This window comes from Anser anser (genome assembly GCF_964211835.1).
Source record: "Anser anser genome assembly, chromosome: 13".
NCBI lineage: Eukaryota > Metazoa > Chordata > Aves > Anseriformes > Anatidae > Anser > Anser anser.
In genome coordinates, this window is record NC_139734.1 from 8,203,741 (window position 1) to 8,227,059 (window position 23,319).

The following is a 23,319-nucleotide window of genomic DNA, read 5'->3' on the forward strand; positions in this document are numbered from 1 at the left end:
GCAGCCAGTTTGGTCATTAACGTTTAATCGGACATCCTGGAAGGACCGCAGCTGGCCAAGCTGCAGGTTACCCGCTGCTCTGTTTGGCCGCCAGTCTCTTGTCTCTCTCTTCAGCGATGGTCAGCCGGATGCCCTTTCCACGGGGCAGGGAGATCCACGGCTTGTTGCCCTGAGGCGAAGGAGAAGCCACGTCACACCGAGCAGCACAGACTGCAGCAAGAGCCAGCCCCTGCCCGAGCCAGGCCACATGCACGTGGCGATGGCATTCGCCCAGCAGGAGCCCGCGAGGAAGCTGTTGTGTACCGTCAGCCTCTTTCTCCCACATCCCACGGGGCTCCCTCCTGAAAACACCCCCACCCCTTCTGAGGTTATTGCCGCTTTCCCTTCCCAGGGCAGTCAGCCTGAAGCTGTCAGAACCACGGGAGCAGAGCTGGAGCTTCACTCTGTGTGCACCAAGGGTGGGAAGAAGCAGCCTGCAGGTGACACCCACGACTCCTGGCGCCAGCCCACAGCCCCCCAAAACAGGAGAGGCCCCAGACACCTTCGGCCCGTGCTCGCTTACCTTGCCAATAACAAAAATGTTTGAGAGCCTGGTGGCAAAGCTGTTGCCATTGGCGTCTTTCACATGAACCACGTCGAAGGAGCCGGGGTGTCTCTCCCGGTTGGTGATCACGCCGATACGGCCCAAGTTGGCACCACCGGTCACCATGCACAGGTTACCTAGGGCGGGGGGAGACGGGCGTGACAAGAGCTCGTGCGAGGTGCTGAGCTGAAGCCCTTCTGTCGGGAGGAGAAGGCCAGGGACAGAGCCGCACAGCCCACGGGGCAGCCAGCAGAGCGCCCAGGCACATCACGACATCCCACGCCAACATCCCACAGGAACCGTGGCGCACCTCGAGGAGCCCAACGGCTCTGTGGTCCCACATTCCCCAACGCATTCCCTGCACAACACGTTCCCCATATCCTTCCCGCTCTTGCCGGGGAGGCTTTCCCATGCTGCTTGTGCTTGAATCCTTCCCCCCAACGCCTGTTTTTAAAGCGGCGAGCAGGGAACCTTCCTGCGGCTGCCCAGGAAGCTTTCCTCTTTCACAGCCCCACCAGTGCCAGTCTCAAGCATTCTCTCTACCATCTATCTCTCTACCAGCCCCACCAGCTCCTTCCACCTGCTGCCTGCTTTCTCTGGGCGTTGCTCAGAGTGCCTACAGCCAAACTCCTCCCGCTGCCCTGACACGGGAGGAATCCCTGCTCCTGCTGGATACCCCCAGAGAAGCCACCCCCTTTACAAGGCTGCTGCCTACCTGCTTCAGGCCAAAGACCCCTGACAGCTGTGTTTAACTTTCACAGTGTTCTTCGCTCTCCATGAGCCCAGTGTTTTGCAGGGAATTCGAGACTCACCTGTGTCAAACTTGATGAAATCCGTGATCTTTCCAGTCTCCAGGTCAATCTGGATCGTGTCGTTCACCTTGATGAGGGGGTCCGGGTAGCGGATGGTGCGGGCATCATGGGTCACCAGGTGAGGGATTCCTTTGGTGCCCACGAAGATCTTCCTCACCTTGCACAGCTTGTACTGCAAACAAAACCCAGCGCTGCTCAGATGAGGCACCCCAGCCTTCAGCCTCCCTACAAACGCTGCCTGCATTTTCTTACAAAAGCTTACGCCCAGGCATTTTTCCTCTTTTCGCCCTGAAGCCTGTGGCCACACAGCAGAGGCTGCCTTCTCCCAGACCCATGAGAGACCCGTATCCCTCCTCCAGAGCTTTCTGGCTTCCTTTAACCTCAGCTCCAGCCAGCCTGGGTCAGCACCATCTGGTAGCCAAAGGTAAAGGGTGCATCAGAGGGGACAGAGAGGCCCCACAAGCACGCCGTGGCCAAGCAGGCAGCTCTCCCCTCAGCATCACCACATGCCTGCGCCCCGTGCCCTCAGGGAGAAGCTGTGTGAGGGAGCACAGACGCGCCTTGCAGCACGGCACCTTCAGGCAGCCCCGAGACCCCTGTGCTCTGCCCCTTCAGCTACCACAAGCGAAGCTCCCGGTGAAGGTAACGCCGCCCGTGCCGACAGCGATCACAGCAAGCACCAGAGCACGCACCTGCAGACCCGTCTGGGAGCTGCCCTCGTGGCACCAGCAGGTTTCCCCCCGCAAAGGCTTCGTGCCCCAACCCAGAAGGCCCTGATCCTCTCCAGGGTGGCAAGGACTCGGTGCTCAGAGCCACCAGCTCCTGTTCAGGAGATGCCAGGGAGGAAGCACTGCCCCAGGAACACCTGGCTGGGCCCGCGCTGGCACCAAGCCGAAGCCCCTCACCTTGGCCTCTTCAGCTGTGATGCGGTGAACGGCAAACCGGCCCTTGGTATCATACACCAAGCGGAAGTGCTCGCCCGTCTTCTCGATGCTGATGACATCTGATTTCAGACAGAGGTGGAAAGAAACAGCAGCTGTTAGTGGCTACGTTACCCAACACTCGCTCAGCACAAAGCTCATGTTTAAATAGACCTGAAGACGGCTGAATGACGCTCACTGTCACCAGAAAAGCACCGTGCCCCCAAATCCTGACAGCCTCACAGGACGTTTCCCCCACCACAGCCTGAGGCACCTGCCCCGGCCCTCCCCGCTCACCCATGAAGCCCGCAGGGTAGGTGATGTCCGTGCGAACTTTGCCGTCGATCTTGATGAACCTCTGCATGCAAATCTTCTTCACCTCGTCGCCGGTCAGGGCGTACTTCAGCCTGTTCCTCAGGAAGATGATGAGCGGGAGGCACTCCCTCAGCTTGTGAGGGCCCGTCGACGGACGGGGCGCCTGCAGGCAGAGAGGAGCCTTCGGCAGGGTGCAGGGGCTGGGGAGGGGAGCCCCAGGAGGGGAGCCCCAGGAGGGGAGCCCCAGGAGGGGAGCCCCAGGAGGGGAGCCCCAGGAGGGGAGCCCCAGGAGGGGAGCCCCAGGAGGGGAGCCCCAGGAGGGGAGCCCCAGGAGGGGAGCCCCAGCACCCCGACGGCTCTCGCAGTGACACCTGAGGGCAGCTGCGGGGAGCCTGCCAGCTAAGCGGGCTGCAGGAGGGTTTTCCCGGCACGCGCAGCCTCGTAGGGTGCTCCCCTCAGCGACAGACCCATCACAGAACCATCAGGGTTGGGAAAGCCCTCCAAGATCATCTGGTCCACCCACCCCCTGCCACCGATGTCACCACCAAGCCCCGTCCCCGAGCACCACATCCAGCCTTTCCCTGAGCACCCCCAGGGACGGTGACGCCACCACCTCCCTGGGCAACCCGTCCCGACGCCTGGCTGCTCTTTCTGAGAGGAAATGTCTCCTCACTTCCACCCCGCGCCTCCCCAGCACAACCTGAGGCCGTTCCCTCAGTCCTACCACCACCTGCCCGCGGCAAGAGGCCGCCCCCCGCTGCCCCCACCCCCCTTCCAGGCACCATGGGGCCTCCCCCCAGCCCCCTGCTCCCCCCTCCCCGCGCCCCCCGGCCCCGCACTCACGAAGACGCCGGTCAGCTTGTCCAGCATCCAGTGCTTCGGCGCCGCCACACGCTTCAGGTGCTTCTTGGGGCCGCGGGCCTGCGGGCGGGACGCGCCGGGGACGCCTCAGCTCGGGGCGCCTCGGCCCGGACCCCCCCCCCCCCCCGCAGCCCCGCCGCCATCCCCCCGGCTCCCGCCCCCCTCCCCGTGCCCCCCACGGCGGCGGGGGCGGCCCCGGGCCGCGGATGGCGGCGGATGGCGGCGGGGAGCGGCGGCGCCGCGGACTCACCATGGCTGCGCTCGGGCGGGAAAGGGGCGGGGATGGCGGCGGAGGGGCGGATGGGAGGGGAGCGGCCGCGGCGGTGCCGCCTCCCTGAGGGGCGACCCCTGGCGGCGCGGAGGGCCCCGGGGGCTGCTCGGGGCCGCCGGCGGTTGTCGGGGGGGGGGGGGGGATGACCCCCAGCCCTCCCGCAGCACCGGGACCGGCGGGGGCACCCTGCCTGTGCTGGGGGGCAGCGGGGCCTCCCGGTGCCCCGTGTGCCTCTCGTCCCCGGGGAGGACGCCAGGTGCCCTCCCCAGACAAGATGGGACCCCCCATGTGCCCCCCATCCAGGCTGCGACCTCCCATGTCCCTTCCCCATCCAGGCTGGGAGCCCCCCATGTGCCCCCCATCCAGGCTGCGACCTCCCATGTCCCTTCCCTATCCAAACTAGGACCCCCCACACACCCTCCCCCAAAAAGCTGGGACCCCCATGTCCCCCGCATCTAGGCTGGGATCCCCCCATGTCCCCCCCAGTCCCGGCTGGGACCCCTCATGTGTCCCCCATCTATGCTTGGACCCCCCCATGCATCTTCCCCCCAAAAAGCTGGGACCCCCCCGTCTCCCTCATCCAGGCTGGGATCCCCCCATGCACTCCCCATCCAGGCTGGGACCCCATCGTGCCCCCATCCAGGCTGCAGCCCCCCCATGTGCCCCCCATCCAGGCTGCAACCTCCCATGTCCCTTCCCCATCCATGCTTGAACCCCCCCCCCGTGCCCTCCCCAAAATAGCTGGGACCCTCTATGTCCCCCTCATCCAGGCTAGGACCCCCCACGTCTCCTCCCCATCTAGACTGGGACCCCCCATGTGCTCCCCATCTCTGCTGGGACCCCCCATGCACCTTCCCCATCCATGCTTGGACCTCCCCTGAAACCCTCTCCAAAAAAGCTGTGACCCCCCCCTATGTCCCCCTCATCCAGTCTGGGATCCCTCTTGTCCCCCCCATCCAGGCTGCAACCTCCCATGTCCCCTCCCCATCTAGGCTAGGAGCCCCCCATGTGCTCCCCATCTCAGCTGGGACCCCCCCCAAGCATCCTCCCCCCAAAAAGCTGGGGCCCCCCATGTCCCCCCCAGCCATGCTGGGACCCCCCACGCCTCCCCCTGTATAGGGTGGTGGGCAAGAAGGGGGTCAGCTGGTGCCAGCGCTGGCATGGGTGACACTGGCCAGGTGCCTGGAGGGGGACCCGAGCGCAGGGAGGTCCCGGGGGGGACAGCCTGGCTGGGTGGGGGTACCACATCCCTGCTCCGCACCTAAACCCCACTCAGAGCCCCAGCGTTTGACACTCAGATTCTTCTTCCTGATTTGTTTCCCAGTTGCATTCCCGCAGGCAGCAAGGGGGAGCCAGGCGATAACAGCTCCTGCTTAAACCCATTTTTTCTATTAAAAGGACCAAATCTCACAGAGTACCAGCAGGCCGGCTCGAAGGGGGCGATGCAGGCGTCAGCATCCAGCCATCCATCCCTGCCGGAGTTCCTGCTCTTTGTAGCGGTGAAAAAACAAGAGACCAAAACAAAAGCCCAGCCACCCAGGAGCCCCTCCATCGTGCTATTTATTCCAGCACAAGCTAATTAAAGCAACAGGAAATCTGCTTTCCCACAACAAGCGGATGTTGCTTAAAAATAAAATAAAAGAATCCGCGCAAATAAAAACTTCCCGGGCCAGGTGATCCCCCCGTGGGTTTTGGGTAGCCCAACAGGCGGTGATGTGACTCCACTGTGAGTGCTGGCACGGTAGGATGGACACAGAGCGAAAGGAAAAGGGCTGGAGTATTTCAAATACTTTATTTGGGAAAAAAAAATGCCCACCAGTTAAAAACAGAGCTTGCAGTGGCCCCTCTTTTAAAAAACATTAGAACCAGTAGTGAGAATAAACTCTGTCATGTTAAAAAAGGGAAGAGAAAGGAGCAAGGAAGGCTCTGCTGGCACGGGAAAGCTGGGGCTGGAGGGCTCATGCTACTGCCCACGGAGAGCCATAGTGCGCAGCAGGCTTTCCTTTTTTTTAAAAAGAGAAACAAATCCACCAACGAACCAACAGTAGTTTCTTCCAAATCCCCTCTGCAGCCACAAATGTCAGCAGCTGCTCCCGTAAACGTGTCACCTCCCATGGGGAAATGCTCTTGTGGAAACCCGAGCCTTCCTACACGACGTGCTTCAGATTCCCTGCAAATAAAGATGCACAAAAGGGTGAGCCTGACTTCAGCCCAGGGACGACGCGGAGCACCCGGGGCCATCCATCTCCCGCCCCGATGCTGTTCTAACACCGGCACATCGCAACGTGCAACGAGAGTGAAAACGGCAGCCCCGGCTCCCAGGGGAATACCGGGTGAGAAGACACCTTCCCCTGCCTCTCGACAGGCCCCAGCGCCGCACGCTGAGCCCCACGGGCTGAAGGAGGATGCGGCAGCGTGGCAGGACCTGACTGCTGCTGCACAGGGGTTCTGCCCACAGGGGATCCCAAAATCCAGCCCCCGTAGCTTCCCGCTCCGTTTTCATGCCTGACACCGGCTGGGAAGCACCCGGGTCCAGATCAACAGGTCTGGATTGCTGCCGTCTTCACCACCTGATTTCCATTCATTAAATAATTCAGTCAAGAGCTGGAGTGAAAAGGAGAGAAAAAAAAAAAAACAGGCATGGGGAGGGGGACGTTTTGGTCTCTGTTACAACCCCTTGCTCCCTAGGCCTGACAGCTTTGGGGCCAGGTCTCCGATCCCACTCACGGCATGGCTTTGGCACTGCTTTATTTTCTGTTCTTTGGGCTCATCAGGCACATCTGATCAGCACTGCCTGCCCTGGGTGGGTTTTTGGGGGGGCAGGAGAATGCAGAAGGGGTGCCAGGGCATGCAGACAAACAGCTACGGCTCTCCCTATTGCTGACATTGACAAAGAGACAGGGAGGCAGGAGGGCATGAATTTCCAAAAGCTTTGGTTCCAGAAAAGTTGTACCCCTTGTGTCCGTCAGTTGATGCCTTCCTGCTGCTGTGACAGCCTGGCGAGATCTGACAGCAAGAGAGAGGGGTCCTAGTTAAGCTGCGATTGCCTCAGGAGCCCGTAAACCTAGAAAAGACACTGCTCATTTGCGAGTTGCTTCCATCTGCTCAGAGCAGCAGAGCTCTCCTAGGATCAAAGGATGGGAACTCCACTCTGAGCACTGCCTCAGAGAAAAACCTTGCTGCCGGGCTGAGTGTGTCATGGATGTTTTTGCATTGCCAGGTAACTCCTGCAGTGAAAAACTCTTATTTTTCACCTAAAAGAAGCTTGGAGATCTTTCTCATTTCACCCTTGGGAACTGCAGCAAGCTCTGAGGGTTTATAAAACTGCTGATGGGCCCAGGTAATGCCAGGTGGAGACGTGTTGCTTGCAGAGGTGGAGCAGACTGAGGAGCTTCATCTTGGAAAAGAAATGGTGGCAGTGACACAGGTCTGTGAAACCACAGATCGGCGCTGGGAAGGCGACTAGGAGCCGGTTACTTGCTGTTTCTCAGTCTACAACAAGACAGCACTCAGTGAAAATACCCAACACCAAGTTTTATGCAAAAGCAAGTGCTTTTCCACATGCCAACCACGACACTTGCTGCTACACTGTGTGTTGGCACCCAAAGTCTGAATAAACCTGCAGAACGAATGGAGGAATTAATGGAGGACGGGTTCCTTGTTGGATCCGTAACATGCAACCAGCAACAATGCCTAGCTTAGGAAGCCCCAACACCACCGAACTCAAAAAGCTGGGAAGGACACCAGGAAAAGGCACCAGAAAACCAGCTGCCATACTTCTGTTAGAAATGTAAATTTAAAGACTCATTTACTCTGTGTTTACAGATGCACCTCCTGAGCCTACCTCCCGTGGTGAGCTACCCTTGCATCCAGTGATGTTTTTATTAAACACTAAAAAGTGTTTATTAAATTCTACCTCTGCCCAGCCAGAGGAAAGACAATGGCAACCTTTGCTAACTGGGACCCACAGCCCCAAGATGATGTGCTACTAACACCGAGAATCCCAAGTGAAGGAGCAGGAGACATGACACCGTATATGAAGGGCAATCACATAAATGGGGTTTAACTTTCCAGTCAGCAAGGAAGACTTCAGCGAGCCCAAAGTCCTCCCTAAAAAGACCCAAACGCCCGAAGCAGGAGTGTCAGCTTGGGCTGGACTACTCACCTTTGATCAAGTTGAGAATTTCTTGAATTCTCTGTGGTTCATTGCGGTCTGGTCTGCAGCTGGGCGTGATCTCCAGCACGTAGTCAGGACCATACTCCGTGAAGAACTGCAGGAAGAAGAGAGGAGAGTCACCAGAGGGGTCCCTGGATGGCTGAGGCTGGAGGAGGGCTCCCAGGCGTACCTGTCTGTAAAGAGGCAAAACTTATCCTCTCCTTCCAAGGAGCACATTTAGCTTAACTACACAGAAAAGATGCTTCTGCCGTGCCTCTGCTTTCCTCTGGTTTGCAGCTGCATCTGATGGACTATCATGGTCCCAGAGGCATCAGCCTCATGCTCTGTCCTCCTTCCCTCCCTGTCCTCCTTCCTCCAGGCCTGTTTGAGTCTGTTAATGTGACCTTTCTCTGTTTTGTGAGCTTTCTGGGTTAACTAAATGAGGCTAACGAGACTTTATAATCCCTCCGTTGTCTCACTGAGCACGCCCAAGAAGACGGAGCATGACCACACGCAAGCACCACGGATCAGGAAAGCCGTCCAAAGCAAACATGCTCCATCTGACTTCGGCCGGCAGACGTTCAGATGCTCCTTCAGCAGCACATCATGAAATAATCTGATGTAGGAGGAGGGAGGGGACAGATAACTGCATCAGCTGAAGGAAAACAAGTGATCCTTCAACGTTCTTGTCAAGACAGCTGGTTTCGGAAATTGTTGATCTTGGTTCTGGTTCAAGAGCTAAAAACACAGAACAGCGCTGATGGGAAGATGCAAGAAAACATTTAAAACCAATAAAGGAAATCCTCTGAAAAACTGCAAGCATCAGCCCGTGTATCTGGGCTTAAGGGTATTTGTTGACACAAACTGCTTAATACATTTCAAAACAGGATTACAAGCTTAAATGAAAAATAGCATCTGGAGCCACTAACGAGGCTAGAAACGAAGCTCTTGATCTCCTGCCAGAGGACAGGGGCTCACACCCTTCCGGGAGAGGCACAAGCATCACACCCGGCCTTCCTGGCTGCGAAGCAGACACAGGCAGGGCAGGCGACTCGTGCCTTGCTCCAGCGTGAGCGCCGCGTGGCTGCAGGGCATCGCACATGCAGGGGAAACACATGACAGCCCAAAATCTCACCTTCAGCTGCAAGCCAGTCCCAGCCCCCAGCAGGCTCTGTAGCAGATGACAACGGAATAAACCATGCACAAGGATCACTCATCCCCGTGCCTCTGAATTAGCACTCATCAGCACTGCAAAGCTGGTAGTTAGGAGCAGAGGCAGAGCTGTAACAAGGGGTTTGTTACCATCCCTGTGGAAGTGATGGACCCGGAGACATTTCTCATGACATGCCTCCATCTGTGCTCCATTTTCTCTCCCTCTTGAGACGGAAAGTCTCCCGAGACCCGCAGCTGTATCCTCCTGGGACGGAGGGGTGGCAGAGCAAACCTGTGCTCCCAACGGAGGGCAAAGTACAAGTTTCCACTGTGGTTTTTGGGAAAAGTCGTGTTCATTTGGCCGTTGCTGATTGAATGGAGGCGTACACCAAGCTAAGGGCCGTGCCTGGAGGTATTTCACCTTGTGCTGTTCGAACACGCCTTCACTGCTTCTGTTCGGTAGATGAGCGGCCTCGTCCTTGGGGCTGTGCACCCCACTGAGTTGCTTGGCTGCTTTCTCCATGTCACAGGAGAGATGCAGGTTCCCTGAAGGCAGGCTGCTGCTCCATGCTTAATGAGATGAATGCCACCGTCTTCTGGCTGGTTTTAGATCCAGAACTGTTCAATTCACGTATCAAAGCTATTCCTTATTACCAAGATTACTTTACTACCTTTGATGAAGGACGTGGCCACAGGCTCCAAACAATCAGACAACCCATCATGTGCCTGCGTCTCCACGTATTCTTTCTGAACCCAAAGCACATCAGAGAGGATTTCTAAATTGCTCCCGACTCAGCTCCACCCAACTCCATTTTCCCAGGAGCTTTCTGGCTGTGCTGAGCCCCTTCACCTCGCACTCAAGAAGCGCTGCAGTTACGCTCCTGATCCGCACCGGCAGCCTTGGGGCTAACATCATCACCCAGATAGGATTCTTAGTAAATCTTCCCTGAGATGCAGAGTCGAGATGCACTTGTGCATGGCAGGGACTTGGTTTAATCACAAACATTCTCCTCCAGGTGGGACCAGTGACACTTGGTGACTGCTTCATTCAAGGCAGCCCACATTTTCCCTGGCTCCAGCTCATTCCTCTTCAGGTGCTGCAGCACAGCTCCACGAGACAGACTGGGCTGATCTCCAGGAGCGTGTTTCTCCAGGAGGGTGCATCCTGAGCAGCTCATCTTGTCTCCGGAAACAAAAATCACAAGCACCATTACGCTGCAAGGGGAACCCAACTTGGCTGGCCAGCAGCGGCGCCAGAAGTCGCAGCCAGCTCAGCTCTGCAGCCCAAGCGTCGGCTGTCCCAGAAGAGGATAAATATTCCTTTGAGAAGGAGCAGCCAGAGCACACAGGAGCCCATTGTGCACCTTGTGACATCTTGCACGCAACTCATTCCTGAGTTTTAAAACCTGTTTCTGGTTAAAGGATCGTATCTAAGCAGGACAACCCTCAAAAAGCATCTCGTATCTGCAAGCACCAATGTCCATGACGACATATTTTCAGTTTAAACCCACACATACGCTTTAGTTCCTCATGCATACTGGTCTGTGAGATCCTCAGACAAATCAAAATGTAATTCTCCTCCGTAGTCACTGCAGACTAAAATATAGAGCCTTGAGAAAGGTCTGGCTCATTCCTGGCACATCCTGAAGAACTCTTTGAGCAAGCAGGTGACTCCACCTCCCCACCCCCTGTGTAATTACCTGAGGGTTGACTTTATTGGCTTCTCAGATCCCTTCCAAAAAGATGTGGACAGCCCTGGGTTTTGGGAACAAGCACGCACTGTGCTGCTAGGACAGTGTGTTATTGTTGCAGGAGCCTCTCAACAAAACAGCATTGAGCAGCCAGGGTGCCGCTTGCATTAGGTGGACTGACTCTGCTCTTGGGCAAGGAGGGGGAGGGTTTGGCAAACCTTACCTCGTGATCGGGGATCTCCGAGGACAGCGTTCTCCCAAGGATAACCCCAGTCAAGTACGTCCAGCAGCGGGCCGTGTTGGCGAGGTTGTAGCCTCCTGTCTCCAGCAAGAATTGCGATTTTGGAAGGAGAAAGATGGGGGAAAAGGGAAAAAGCAGATTTTACTAGCAGGAACAAGCCACGGAAGCTCTTCCAGCCACCTCTGCAGACCCAGCACAAGTCCATCTCTCTCTTGACAACAAGGAGGGGTTTTCATGGGTAACAGGGACAGAAGTGCAAGGGCAGCAGCAGAGACGAGGAACTATTGCTTTTAAATGCCAGCCTTGGGCCCATAAAGCATGCTCCACATGTCCGGCCATTTGCTGGTGAGCTCTTCAGCACTGTCATGCTTGAGAGGACAAACACAGAGCTAATTAGCACAACGAGTGACTGCTTTACAAGTAAATGACGTTTCACGGGCAGTATGGCAGTGGTCATGTCCATCGTTACTGTGCATGACCTCACAAGGAAAAACCATGGCTGAATGCAATCCTACGAGACTCTAAAAAAATTTTCCAGCAGACTGAAATAATGAGAGAAAAGCACTTTGAAAAGAGAGCAAGACTGTATTTTTCAATGTTTCCTTCCCCTTGTTTTTTTGCCAAGTACATTTCCCCTCTCTTCCCCCAGTTTCCACTCCAAACGCTTCCGCAAGCTGTGGTGCTGGGACACTCCTCCGGTATTTCCACCACGGTGACAAAAGGTTTTCCTCATTTTTTTTGAGGAGAGTTTTGGGGGTTCTTTTTGCCTGACGGGTGCCTTCACCAGCACGCCCACAGACATGTCACAGCAGGACTGAATTCTTATCAGCTTTCCAAAATGAACTGCACCAGGCACACCAATTTTTAGGCTTATATATATGGTATATACCTGATCTCCTCCATCTCAAAAAGCACAACTGAGCTGATAAGGCTCCAAGCACGGGGCTGGGCTGCTCTCCCCAGCTCAGGGTGTCTCTTGTTATCCGAAATGCTCTGTTGCAGGACGCCTGTCCTGTGCTCTCCCCTCTGGACGACCAACTGGTTACGCAGCACGGCAGGGCTCAGGCAACCTTCGTTTTGCTGGGTGTGAGCCCTGCTGCACTGTGCAGCAGCCAGCCCTTTCCTCAGCCCCTGCTCGAATCCAAACGAGACCGGTCATTGCTAGGTGCCCGCAGTGAGTCTGGGAACACAGCGCTCACTTCTAATGAGAAGGGCCACAGGGCTGCTCAGCAGAGCTGGGAATCGGAGGTAGCACCGAGGAGCCACAGCCAGCGTTCGTCGAAGCTAACAGCCTCTGCTCGCCCCTGGAGGAGCCAGGCAACTTTATCTCAAGGTCTGAGAGCCAGGACTGAGCCTTGCACTTGCCAGCATCAAGGATTTCACGCCTGACACTCCCCAGCTGTTGAGTCCAGGGGTTTGCTCTCCAGGAGGACAAACCTGCTCCCCCGTGAGCGGCGCGACGCGCACGTACTCACCTCCTCCCAGGACGAGGGTCGCCAGCTGCCACTGCAGGACGTACTTCAGGCACTTGCCCACCCCCTCGGGGGTCATGTTGAAGGAGCACATGGGGTCACCAGCGATGGTGTCAGCTCCCAGCTGCAGCACCACCGCCTCCGGGTTGAAGGCGGCGTACACCTCCTTCAGCACGCTGCGGGGAGAAAGGGGGGGGGGGGGTCTGTAAGCACGGCCCGGGGTGGGCATCAAACCAGGCGTTTTACATCAGCTGCCCTGAGGAAAGGGCAGGAATCCAACCCCAGGGGCCTGCCTTCCCTGCGACAGCCACAGGGAAGAGCAGGGTCAGGTCTCAGCCACCTCTCGCAAGGACAGGAGGAACGGAGGCCTCCATCCACATTCTCACTCTCCCCTCTCCCCTGCAGCTCTTGGGGCAGAAACACATCTCCCTTGGCTCTGGCACACGCTACATATTATAGGGACAGTGTCCTCCTGATGATTTATTACAAGTATTCTCTTGTGGAAGGCAACCAGGCACATCAGGCTTTGCTCTACAAGATTTTTAGCATTATAAACACCACGAAGGGAACAATCCTGCTCCCTGCGCTGTGCTCCAGAGCCCAAAATACAAGGTAGGTAACAGAGAAGAAACATGTTTGTTTCACAGCACTGTTTGCATTTTGCAAAAGTAAGAAACAGATGTGATCCCTGGAATAAATGCTTCTGCCTTGGTTGAGAACCTAAGCATCTCCTGTATCATTTGATTATTATACCCGATATAACCACTGCAGTGTCAAACCAGGGATGTGCATCCTTGGGACAAAGAGCTCGCCCTTACCAAGCATTCACCCCAGAAACTTCACCAGCAACTTGCCCCAGCACAGAAACCCCACCGAGATGCCTGCAGGGCTGAGGCCGTCAGCTCTGCAAGCACGGCAAGCTGAGGGCTGCCCTCACCACTGAAATACAGGCGCCTTTGGGGAAAACTCGACCCCACTGAGACCAAACACGTGGACCTGGGGGAAAACAGGATTTCTTTTTAATTTTGCGTATTCACCCTGAGCACAGCAGCACAGCTTGAACAAGTGGAGAGCCTGACTCCAGCACCCAGGGCCAGGTAGCGGACAGCTTCTGATGGCACTCGCGTTGTGGGAGCTACCAGCCCAAGCAGCCCCACAGCTCCATGATCGGCTCTACGAGCTCTGCCGTGCGTGCTCCACAGCTGTACGGGAGCTTTCTGCTAGTGCAGAGGACAGAGGGCTGCTCCTGTGGTTGAACCAGCATCCTCCTAAATCCCCAGTGCCCACCTGGAGCTCAATCCGCTCCCTGGGAAAGGTGATCTGTTTTCATTTTGAAGCCCATTGCAGACATTACCAAGATGACAAACCTCTCCCTGACGTGACAGCATTTGCCCGTAGCCCCTGGGATCTCCATTAATGCATGTGGATAGCTTAGCGCACTTCTCACCCCGCGCTGTACTCAGGAACAGAGCGACTCTCCCTGGTGTTTTGGGAAGCGAGCTGCTCTGATCCTGCAGCGGGCAGCATCAGAGAGCTGAGCTAGCAGAAAGCTGCTTATCGGCGTTAGTTTTCTGCTGCTGAACTGGCTTGGGGCAAAGAGGACAGGGGAAAAGAGTAGGCAGCCAAGAATAATGCAAGGGGAGCTGCTCTTTTCCCCTTCTAGCAGCATCCCTCAGCAGGAGCAGCTCGGACACTGACGGAGTTCAATGCCTGCCCAGGAGCTCCGATACATCCTCCAGCAGCCAGCGAGGGCTGCACCGTTTGGGCTGAGCACCCATTCAGCATCTCCGGCCTCCAAAAAGCTGCATCCAAAAGCCACCGAGCAATCACGCTGCATCCACTGCGCCCTTATGAACCTGTCTGCTCCTCCTTTCACCCACGCGGGCCGGTGAATGTGCCCCTGTGCCAGCTCACCTCCCGGCTCCCCCGAATCTGCCACCCTGCTCGGTACGTGTCCTGGGGGATCCTCGATATGCTACGGCACCCACGGGACAGCTGTAGACAACACAAGCCCTGTCTGAAAGCCAAAGAAAGCAGCCAGCCTTGTGTTGTCAGCGGGAAGGCAGGCTTGAGCCAGCGGCTGTGCCCAAACCCTGCTGGCGGCACAGGTGCTCAGAAAATTCCGTGATCTGCTGGGTTAAGCTGGGCCTTTTCCCAAGATTAAAACTTCGGAGCTGCTCAAAAGGAAGCTGGTGTCTGGAACTTCAGCTCGAGTTTCAAAATTTTATCCCAAACCATGACAAACTTAGAACATGAACTTTCTGCAACGCTTACGTTTCTAGGACTACAGACGTACTTTAAACTTGGAGGGTCTGGCAGAACATTTAGGATTCTTACTCCCCTGCGTGATGAAAGCTAGATCAGGCCAGCCGTGGTAGGCTAGGTCTCCTGCACGCCCCGTGCTGCATTCACAGCCTGTACAACAAGAGGAAATTGAAGACCAGCCCCTTCCAAGCAGACCCAAAGCCAGCTGTCAATCACCTCTCAAGAGCCTCCCAACAACACAGTTACTCTGGGATCTGTACTGCTCAGCACCTACACCCCGTGACAAGAACCCGCCTGGTGTAACTGCAGGATTTCCAGGCGACGTGATGCCTTTCAAGCCATGCGCACCCAACACCTAAAGAGAGCAGGCAGCCTCTCCCACAGTCCCCGTTTATACCTGCATGGTGCAAAAAAGCCCCACGGGACATGTGGTGGTCACACACCACTTGCTCTGTATCACGGGCTCTATCTGCCAGCTCCATTTTCCCCCACTGTTGACTGGACAGGACTTCCCCTACCTGCTGGCCAGGACAGGACTCTTCCTCTTTGCCCATGAAACCTCAAAACCTCTTGGTAGATCTTTTATTTATACATAGCTTGGAACCTATGGCAGCTTTTGATGTCCTTCAACTTGGAACACACGCAATGGGCTAATCCTGACTGGGCTCCTAACTCCTCTTCAGCTCCTAAAGCTGTGCTGCTTTTTGGAAATGTAGCCCCCCGGCAAGACGAGGCACAAGCACCCACAAGCAGCGACAAGCACCCACAAGCCAGTAGGAGGCACAGCCACAGCGTGACCACCCAAAGGGGCTCCAAGCCTTGGGTGGTTTCAGCCCTCAGCTGGTACAGCTGAGAAACAGATGTGCTAACATGTCCTGCAGCCCTCCACTCAGGTTCTGCCCCCCTAAAAATGAACAAGCCCAGCAGTCCGCTTTCAACGTGGGTAATAGCTCATGAGGTTTGTCACAAATCAAGGGAGAGAAGGGCCTGTGGGGAGGCAGACATTCAGCCTTTCGTTTTTCCGTCACAGACAAAAGGTGCTTTGAAAATACTCTTAGTTCAGTCCCAAGCACATATCTGATGGATGGCCAGGGTTCAGAGCATTTATTTGAAGAAAAAGCACGTAGCCCTAAGTCCACAGCTAAAAAGTACTTTTCCCTTCTCATATTCTCTTTAAACACATCAGGCTGACCTGTGGCCAAGAGGCCCTCCTACCTACACCTTTGTTCATTCAGTTTGCCCAAAGATTTGAACAAAACCTCTGAGACCTCTTAAGATCTGTGTTTGTTGTAATCAAAAACACTAACAGGGGAAGGAGCAAGCCTTAACCAAGGAAGAACAGTAATTAAAAATAGTAAATAAGCAAAATCTGTGCAGTCTGTTCTCTAAAATCCCATCCAAGCAAGCCATATCAGAGCAAGAGGACTTACGTTTCACAGATCTGGTAATATTTCTCATCCTGAATGCCATCTTGAATAGGCACGTTCACGCTGTAATAGCGACCTTTCCCCAAGCCGACATCTGTCACATCGCCTGTGCCTGAAAAACAGAAACACCCAGGGGTTAACGAAGAGGAAAAGAGGCTCAGCAGCAAGAGAAATGTGTGGCATGTCTCAGGTGAGGGCAAAGTGCCAGGTACGTCCACGGAGAAGCTCCTTTACCACCACCGACACGGGAGGGTTTTGACGGACCTGGTTCTAGCTGTCTGCCCTACCCTGCAATTAAGCTTTCAAGGGCAGCCCAGCAGCGGCTCTGCCCAGAGCTTGGCTACAAACAGAAAGGGGGAGATGTGTCAAATGCATAGTTTCCCCCTCTTTCCTTCTTCTGGGTGAAAAGGGGGGAACATTTAGAGAGACACCTCTGCTGGTGAGGACGGGACGTGCCTTTGCAGGGACCCCATCAATGATGTGCGAGCCGAATCAGTACAAACCTCACAAGTTCAACTTGCCTGGGAAAAATCCTGGCGAAAACTTGTGCAGAGAAACAGTCATAACTTTTGAGGTGAAGCTAAAGGCATCTTCAACCCCTGTCAGAAGAGGGAAAAGAAAAAAGCTTTCAAGCACCATTTGCGTAAGCAACAGAGTCTAAACGCGCAACCGATAAACGTGGGCCAGCGAGCAGAGCGGGAATGAACGAACCAGAAAACCAGACGTGGCTTGATAAACCCATCCCTCATCAACAGAGATACAAATTCAAATGCAGCAGTGTTCACAACTGAAATGAATTCGGCTGGTCTCATGCTAATCAAAACTGAACGGGTCAGTGCCCCGAGTGCAGGGCTGGGGAGGGAGCCCAGCAGGGATGCCTTGGCTGGAGCATGGCTCTGATTAGAACCAGAGCTACTGGGCTCTCTCGCTTTTTCCCCAGCACTGCTGCGATTCCACACGCTGCTTCTTTTCCTTAAATATGTACTAAAATAGTGGGGGTGTGCAGGGAAAAAGCAGTTACGGGAAACTTGACAGAAGCCAAATGGTGGGGCAGGGGTGGAACGGAGCAAAACGAAACACACCATGAAAGTTAGGAGAGCAGGAAATGCTGAGTGGTGTTGCAATAACGTCCCTGAAGCAGAGAGCACTCTCAGCAAGGCCCTCTCCGACTTGAGCTTTATAATGTCAATCCTTTTAAAAGCATCATTCACTGCTGACTGCTTCTGCTTTGCTCTGGTGACATCAAAGAATCAAACACCGCGACCTCTGCGGGGACAGGCACACAAACCTGGGGAAGTCCTCGCCAGGGAGCCCCTGGCAGAGGGGATAACTGCAGTGGGAACTGACTTTTCATGCAGTTTGTTGCTTTAGGCACGAGAGTGCTGCCCAGAGCCTCACAGGAGGGCAACACACTCGAATAACACCAAAATAATGAGCAGCACGGGGCAAACCCACAAAGCAGGACAAGGCAGAACTGGATCGAGGGAATTCACACTGAAAGGGGACGCAGCCACAGCTGCTACAGCAGGGAAAGCCTTACTGCCCCATTCCTTCCCTCAAGTCTGCAGCTTGTGGTGGGCCTTACCATCCCCGTGATGCAAATCCAAGTCAATATAAAGGACTCGGTCAAATTTCTGGCGCAGCCGCAGGATCCCCAAGACAGCGTCGTTCAGGTAACAAAAGCCTGAAGCTTCATCTCTGTGAAAAAAACAGCCGTGAGATTGAACAGTGCCAGTGCAATCGCCACTGATCTCGGCTTTGCCACCTGCACTCCGCAAGCCTCCACCCTGCAGGGGCGGAGAGGAGGAAGAGGAGCCCGGCCAAGGGCCAGCAGCGACCAAGAGGTGGGTCAGGAGCAGCCCAAAGCGCGGCTGGGAAGCCCAGAGAGCACAGCACGATGGCTCACGCTGATCGCTGCTCACCCCTGGGCTTGCCAGCAGCAGGCCCTGCTGAGGGGAGGCTCCGACCCACGGGGCCCTTGGCAGGAGCTCTGCCCATTTCGCTGTTGTGCAAATAAAACGTTAGCGAAGGTGTTTTAAAGAAATTCAGGGTCACTTAAGTCAACACCACTCTCCACTGTTCCCTCCTCTTCCTCTGCAGCAAGAAGACGGCAGCTAAACAGAGGACAGACGTGTTGTGGAGACGGTTGTCCCTGACTGACTTGCTCCAAAGTCGAGTCCTTTGTCACCACCTGGCACCAGCCCATCTACCTGGTTTGGGTACGTGATGAAAAGATGTCAACCCCCTGCAGCTTTGCAAGCTGCCACCAAGCCCTGTGTGCACTCTTAGGTCAGCCCTGGGTAGCTGATTCAAACCAAAGCTTTTTACTCTGCAACAGAAGGGCCCAGATCCCTCTACCCCAGGCTCGGATGGCTCCATGACCTCAGGCGTGCCCCTTAGGAAGCAGCACTGCTCCACTCCCTGCTCGGGCAGTGGCTGCCCAGCCTCAGAGCCACCAGCAGCCCGTGTTTTGACAAAAGGACATGCATTTTGCATGCATGCAAACCAGGACCAGCTCTGGGGCTTGAATGAGAAAGACCATACACGAAGATACTCATCCCCCAGCAGCAGAGAGGCATCTCGCAAATAAACACTGAAGAGAGGACAGCGGATGTTTACTCTTTCTCCAAACAGCAGAGCAGCTCGCTGCTGTCCCACGCCAGCCTGCAGCGAGCTCACGGCACAGCTCCAGTGCCCACCGGCTGGACGAGCTCTCTCCCTTTCCATCTCTTGCACAGGAAGGTCACAGCTTGGGCAATTATTCGCTCGCTGCTCTCAAATTGCTGGGAGTAAACGCAGCGTGGACACAATTCCAGCTTGGCAGGACTTCGGCGAGCTCCCAGGCTGCCGGTTCCTTCTGAGAGGAACCAGGAGGAACCAAACCCTGCAGCCTGAGGAAGGAATGCAGTGCACACCGAAAGAAAAAGAGGAAACAACGTCCCTCCGCAGAGTCACCCAGCCAACCGGAGCTGGAACACCAGGAAGAAGGGAGAAACCCATGGCAACTGGAGCCAGAAACTTGAAGCAACGCAAGAATCAAACTTCACAAGTTCAGAGCTCACGAGTAACTCTGAGGAGCTTCCCCTGCTGCTCCCCAGGGGACAGGCTGGGCAACCAGGGCGGGCAGATCTTTTTGAATACAACTTCCTTTACTAAATTCCTCCTCTTCCAAGAGCAGGCTGAGCTCTCCCTTTCCAACAAACACCAAGCCCCGAGAGCGAGCACGAAGACAGCAAGCTCCAGGTGGAGCGTGGAGCTGTTTAAGGCTGTAACTGGAACCCGAAACAACCCAAATTCCTTCCCCTCCACCACCCCAAAATATTTTTAGTTTTAGAACAGGCAGATCTCTGTACTTCTGCCTTCCCCACTCCCCTCCCTCCCCACGACTGTTCAGGCTGCTCTCCTGATGCACGCCTGACTAGCAAGACCCCTACCGTGACTTGCAGAGACAAGGGCTACGCTTTCACAGAAACGTTATTTCCTCTGTTAAACAGGGGTAAGGGGAAGAAACCTGGAATCATTCCCAGTGAATGTCACGGCTCCGTGCCTGCAGCTCTGCAGAGCTGCCCCTCAGCACCATTCACTCTCACCAAGTAGTGAGAAGCAAGTGTACAGCGAAGCTCGCAGCTGGCAGGGTGCAACTACACAAAGGGGAACCCAACACTTGGTGACATCGCATGCAGGGCTCGAAGCCACAACGTGCCACGAGTGCAACAATTTCATACAGGCTCCAGAAGTGATTTTAACAAACCAGCAGAAAACTAACCGCTCAGCCCAGTGGCAGCAGCAAGGCAAAAACTTCTTTGCTGTTACAGGTGTTTTCTAAACTAAGCCGTCAAAATAAAAGAAGGCAGAAGAATTTTAGAGAACCATCCACGTCACAAAGAGCCAGAGCACTCAGCTCAGCCAAGCCAAACCCCTTCCTGTCCCAGGAAGCAGCAGCTGAACCCGGTCAGTGCAGCGCCAACCAAGAGGAGGGCCACGGTCAGACCTCGCCGTTGCGTGACTGTGACACCACTATTACAACTGTAGGAGCTCCTTCTGTCAGAAAAAGAAAACACACTGCTGCATGAAAGGAAACCTGTGCGCTTGTGAAGGAGGAGTTAGGGTTAGAGATGTGGGTTACGCAAGCTTCTGGGACTCTCCTCGTCTGCATTTGCTGATGTGATGTTTTGGAAGATGGGAGATTGAAGTTAAAATAACACATTTAGCCTCAGGAAACAAGGAAGCCACAGAAATAAATTGTTCTAGCACTACAAAAATCACAGGATTCGGGCACAACACTGATGCTTCCTCTCCTGCTGTCCTGGAGTGCTGCTACTGACACCACAGCTCAGAGCCAGCAGAGCAAAACAAAAACCAGAGCTTGGGCCTGCGCTGTTTCACTCCTCTTATTAATAAGCCAAGAAAGCCACACCAAACAACGTGGACAATGTCTTGCCACACCAATCATTTGCCTCTCCACAGCCCTGCTCTGTGGACCACAACGTGCTGTGCAAAATTAATCCTCGCTTGACTCCCAGGGGAGAGGAAACCATCTCTGGCTGCGGGTTCAAGCCCCAGAGCCACGCTGCAGCCTCTGCCCTGCGCCCCGCTTCCTTCCCACCTGCCTCCTCTCGGCCCCCTGCCAGCACAGCCACCGCCGGGTGGCCTCCCCCGAGGGCTCGCGGGGAAGCTGGGGGCGAGCAGGCTGGGGTCAGACACCAGGTGAGAAAACGCAAGGGAAGAGAGATTGTTTTCTTACTTCTTCGCGTGATGCCACCCTCCAGGCCAGTTAATCGCTACCTTGCACTTGCCGTCCAGCAGGCACTGGGCTGCAGTGATGGTGGCTCCCCCCACGGCTGCCGCATAGTCAAAGATCCCCTCGGTAGCCGGACAGTCGTAACCTGCGGGTGAGAGCCAGCGTCGGACGTTTCCTCTGCGGAAAGCACGCCATGAGCTACCGCTCCTCAAGTGCAACCCTAGCTTTCTGTTAAAAGAGAAAGAAACAAACCAAAGCACAACACCTGCTCGACAGATATCACAGCTGGACTTGCACAGAAGATTTAGGGGGTATAAGTAGGAAAAAAATATATATGAAATCTTCCTTGCACTTGGATCGTTCACAGAAGGGTCTTAAGTGCAGGCAGAGCAGCTTCAGAGACACAAAGGGCAGGTGCAGGGCAGACTCATGAGGTCAGCTCAGAATTTGCACCGCTGCCTCAGTGCTGGGCCACTCCACAGGTTCCTCGGACAGAGGAGCACCCACAGCTACATTGCTGGCTCGAGGTTTTTAAAGTCCAGCAGGCAAGAGCTCACTGCTTAAGATGTAAGCCAAGCCAGCGTGCGAACAGTGCAAATCTGGTTCCTGGCTGCAGCTTCAGGCTGTTGTTCACGCGTGCCCCCCACCACAGCAGGCTGTGGCAGCCCTTCTTCGGCTCTCAACCAAGAGCACCATGCCAGGGCCTCCCACCCCCCTCAAGATCCCCAAAGGAGCACGAAAAGCTGGCAGCTGGGGACAGGTGGAGCAGCAGCGTGGGGCTGACAGTACCCTCTGCTGGCAACACGGGAAGCATCAGCCTGACCAGCACCGTGCCAAAGCTACAGCAAGCCACTGGAGCTCAGCTTCACCTAGGCACCAGCGAAGAGCACCTCGCACCTGATACCTGGTCACCCTCCCACAGAAAGCTCGTGTCCTTACCCAATCCATACTCCACGGACTCCGGATGGTCGTCATCCCCCTCCTCGCTGACCTTCTGCAGGTGCTGCAGGTAAGCGTCCGTGTGGAAGCTCGCCATCTCCTCCATGGTAGCCACCTTCGGCTTGACTATCCTAGCAGGGAGGGGAGAGGGAGCAAGTCAAGGCACCACTACAACGCCCAGCTGTAACCTTCTCAGACAGTTTGGCACTTGCTGTTGAAAAATAACACACAAAATCCCTCCTCCTCCTCTCACACTGTCACCTTGAGAGAGAGAGCCACCCCGCTGAGCCGGAGCACGCCTCTCCCCAAGCTTGGCGCTGCCAGCTGCGCCCACCCCAGTGAGGACCAGCCGCAGGTGCTGCCTGCATTAACCTTTCCACATCACTTTGAGATTTCTTTTTTTCCCCATTATGTTTGTTATTCCAGCTTGAGCAACTCCTGGCAGGTCTAGCTGCAGTTGCTGTGGCAGGACAGCAGGCTGCTGGAGCAGGAGCTGAGCAGCGGTTCCTACACACTCTGCCTGCAATCAAAGCAGGGACCAACCGTGCCTTCAGCAACCCGCGCGCATCCTCCCCAGGTTTGGGTGCTTTGCCATCTGCACAATTAAAACTGAGGATGTGCCGAAGCCCTCTGCAAACAGGCAATGTGGTGCAGGTTGTGGCTAGTGGAAGATCGCTCCAGGCTCGCCCGCAGGCCGGGCATTTCTAACCCCACACCCTCCGAGTTCACCTCCACAACAGTTTGTGCAGCACCCTACCAAAACAACCACAATTAAACCAATAGAAAGATCTGTAAACAGACCAAAGAAACAAAAAGAAAGTCCTGCAGGGACTTCCTGGCCCCGCTAAACAGGAGCGTGATGACATCCTGAGGTGCTGTGCAAGAGGAGCCTCTCCTTTCCCTTCACACCCAACCCCAAGGGCCCAGAGGAAGGCGGAGGGCTTCTCGCTGCTCTGCCCCAGGCCCCTCATCCCGACTGCTCCCCGAAAAGCACCAAGGCCCAACACAGAGCCCCCCGACGGCGGCCCGGCACCGCCAGCTGCGTGTGGCACCACCGCCGTGTCCCGCCAGCCGTGGGGCTCCCCGCAGGCCCCAGACACGCTCGGCGCGCCCCGTGCCCGCAGCACGGCGACACTCACGTCATGTGCTCCAGCAGCGAGTACGCCTCGATCAGCGAGTGCACCATGCTGGCCTGCAAAACGAGGGGGGGGGGGGGGGAAGGGGGAAAAAAGGAGGGCGAGGGTGAGCGCGAGGCCGGCGGGCAGCCCGAGGCCCCCGTCCCGCCCCGTCCCGGCGCTGACCCGGCGGGGCGCCTTGCAGAGCGCGTCGCAGCGGGCCGCGTACTCGGGGCTGTACACGTAGGCCACCGGCGGCACGGCCGCCATCAGCGCCGCCACCACGGCCTCGCGCGGGGTGCCGGGAGCCGTCGTGCGCGTCCTGAGGCAGGCTGGGAGCTGTAGTCTTCTGCCCTGG

At 55.9% G+C, this 23,319-nt stretch overlaps 2 protein-coding genes across 7 annotated transcripts; both read right to left on the reverse strand.

Annotated features, from left to right (window-relative positions):
- Positions 1-8: 8 nt before the first annotated feature.
- Positions 9-3,813, reverse strand: LOC310880954 (small ribosomal subunit protein eS4). Its single transcript, XM_083797499.1, has 7 exons — positions 3,742-3,813; positions 3,474-3,551; positions 2,613-2,793; positions 2,301-2,398; positions 1,396-1,567; positions 563-720; positions 9-169 (listed from the first exon to the last, which is right to left on the reverse strand). Exons 1-7 carry the CDS (start codon positions 3,742-3,744, stop codon positions 68-70), a joined length of 792 nt encoding a protein of 263 aa, XP_083653625.1. The 5' UTR covers positions 3,745-3,813; the 3' UTR covers positions 9-67.
- A 1,722-nt stretch (positions 3,814-5,535) lies between these two features.
- Positions 5,536-23,304, reverse strand: HDAC8 (histone deacetylase 8). 6 transcript variants are annotated; one of them, XR_014572015.1, is made up of 11 exons: positions 23,148-23,304; positions 22,986-23,038; positions 21,847-21,977; positions 20,911-21,052; positions 17,752-17,864; positions 16,688-16,765; positions 16,170-16,278; positions 12,478-12,650; positions 10,985-11,083; positions 7,928-8,033; positions 5,536-5,932 (listed from the first exon to the last, which is right to left on the reverse strand). XR_014572015.1 is itself a non-coding variant. In XM_083797507.1 (11 exons), exons 1-11 carry the CDS (start codon positions 23,229-23,231, stop codon positions 5,910-5,912), a joined length of 1,098 nt encoding a protein of 365 aa, XP_083653633.1. In that variant the 5' UTR covers positions 23,232-23,304; the 3' UTR covers positions 5,536-5,909. The 6 variants fall into 6 exon arrangements, 4 of the variants coding, with proteins under 4 accessions (XP_083653633.1, XP_083653632.1, XP_083653635.1 ...); XM_083797507.1 differs by having other exon boundaries at positions 10,985-11,079; positions 20,952-21,084; XM_083797506.1 differs by having other exon boundaries at positions 10,985-11,079; positions 23,148-23,303.
- Between the last annotated feature and the right edge of the window lie 15 nt (positions 23,305-23,319).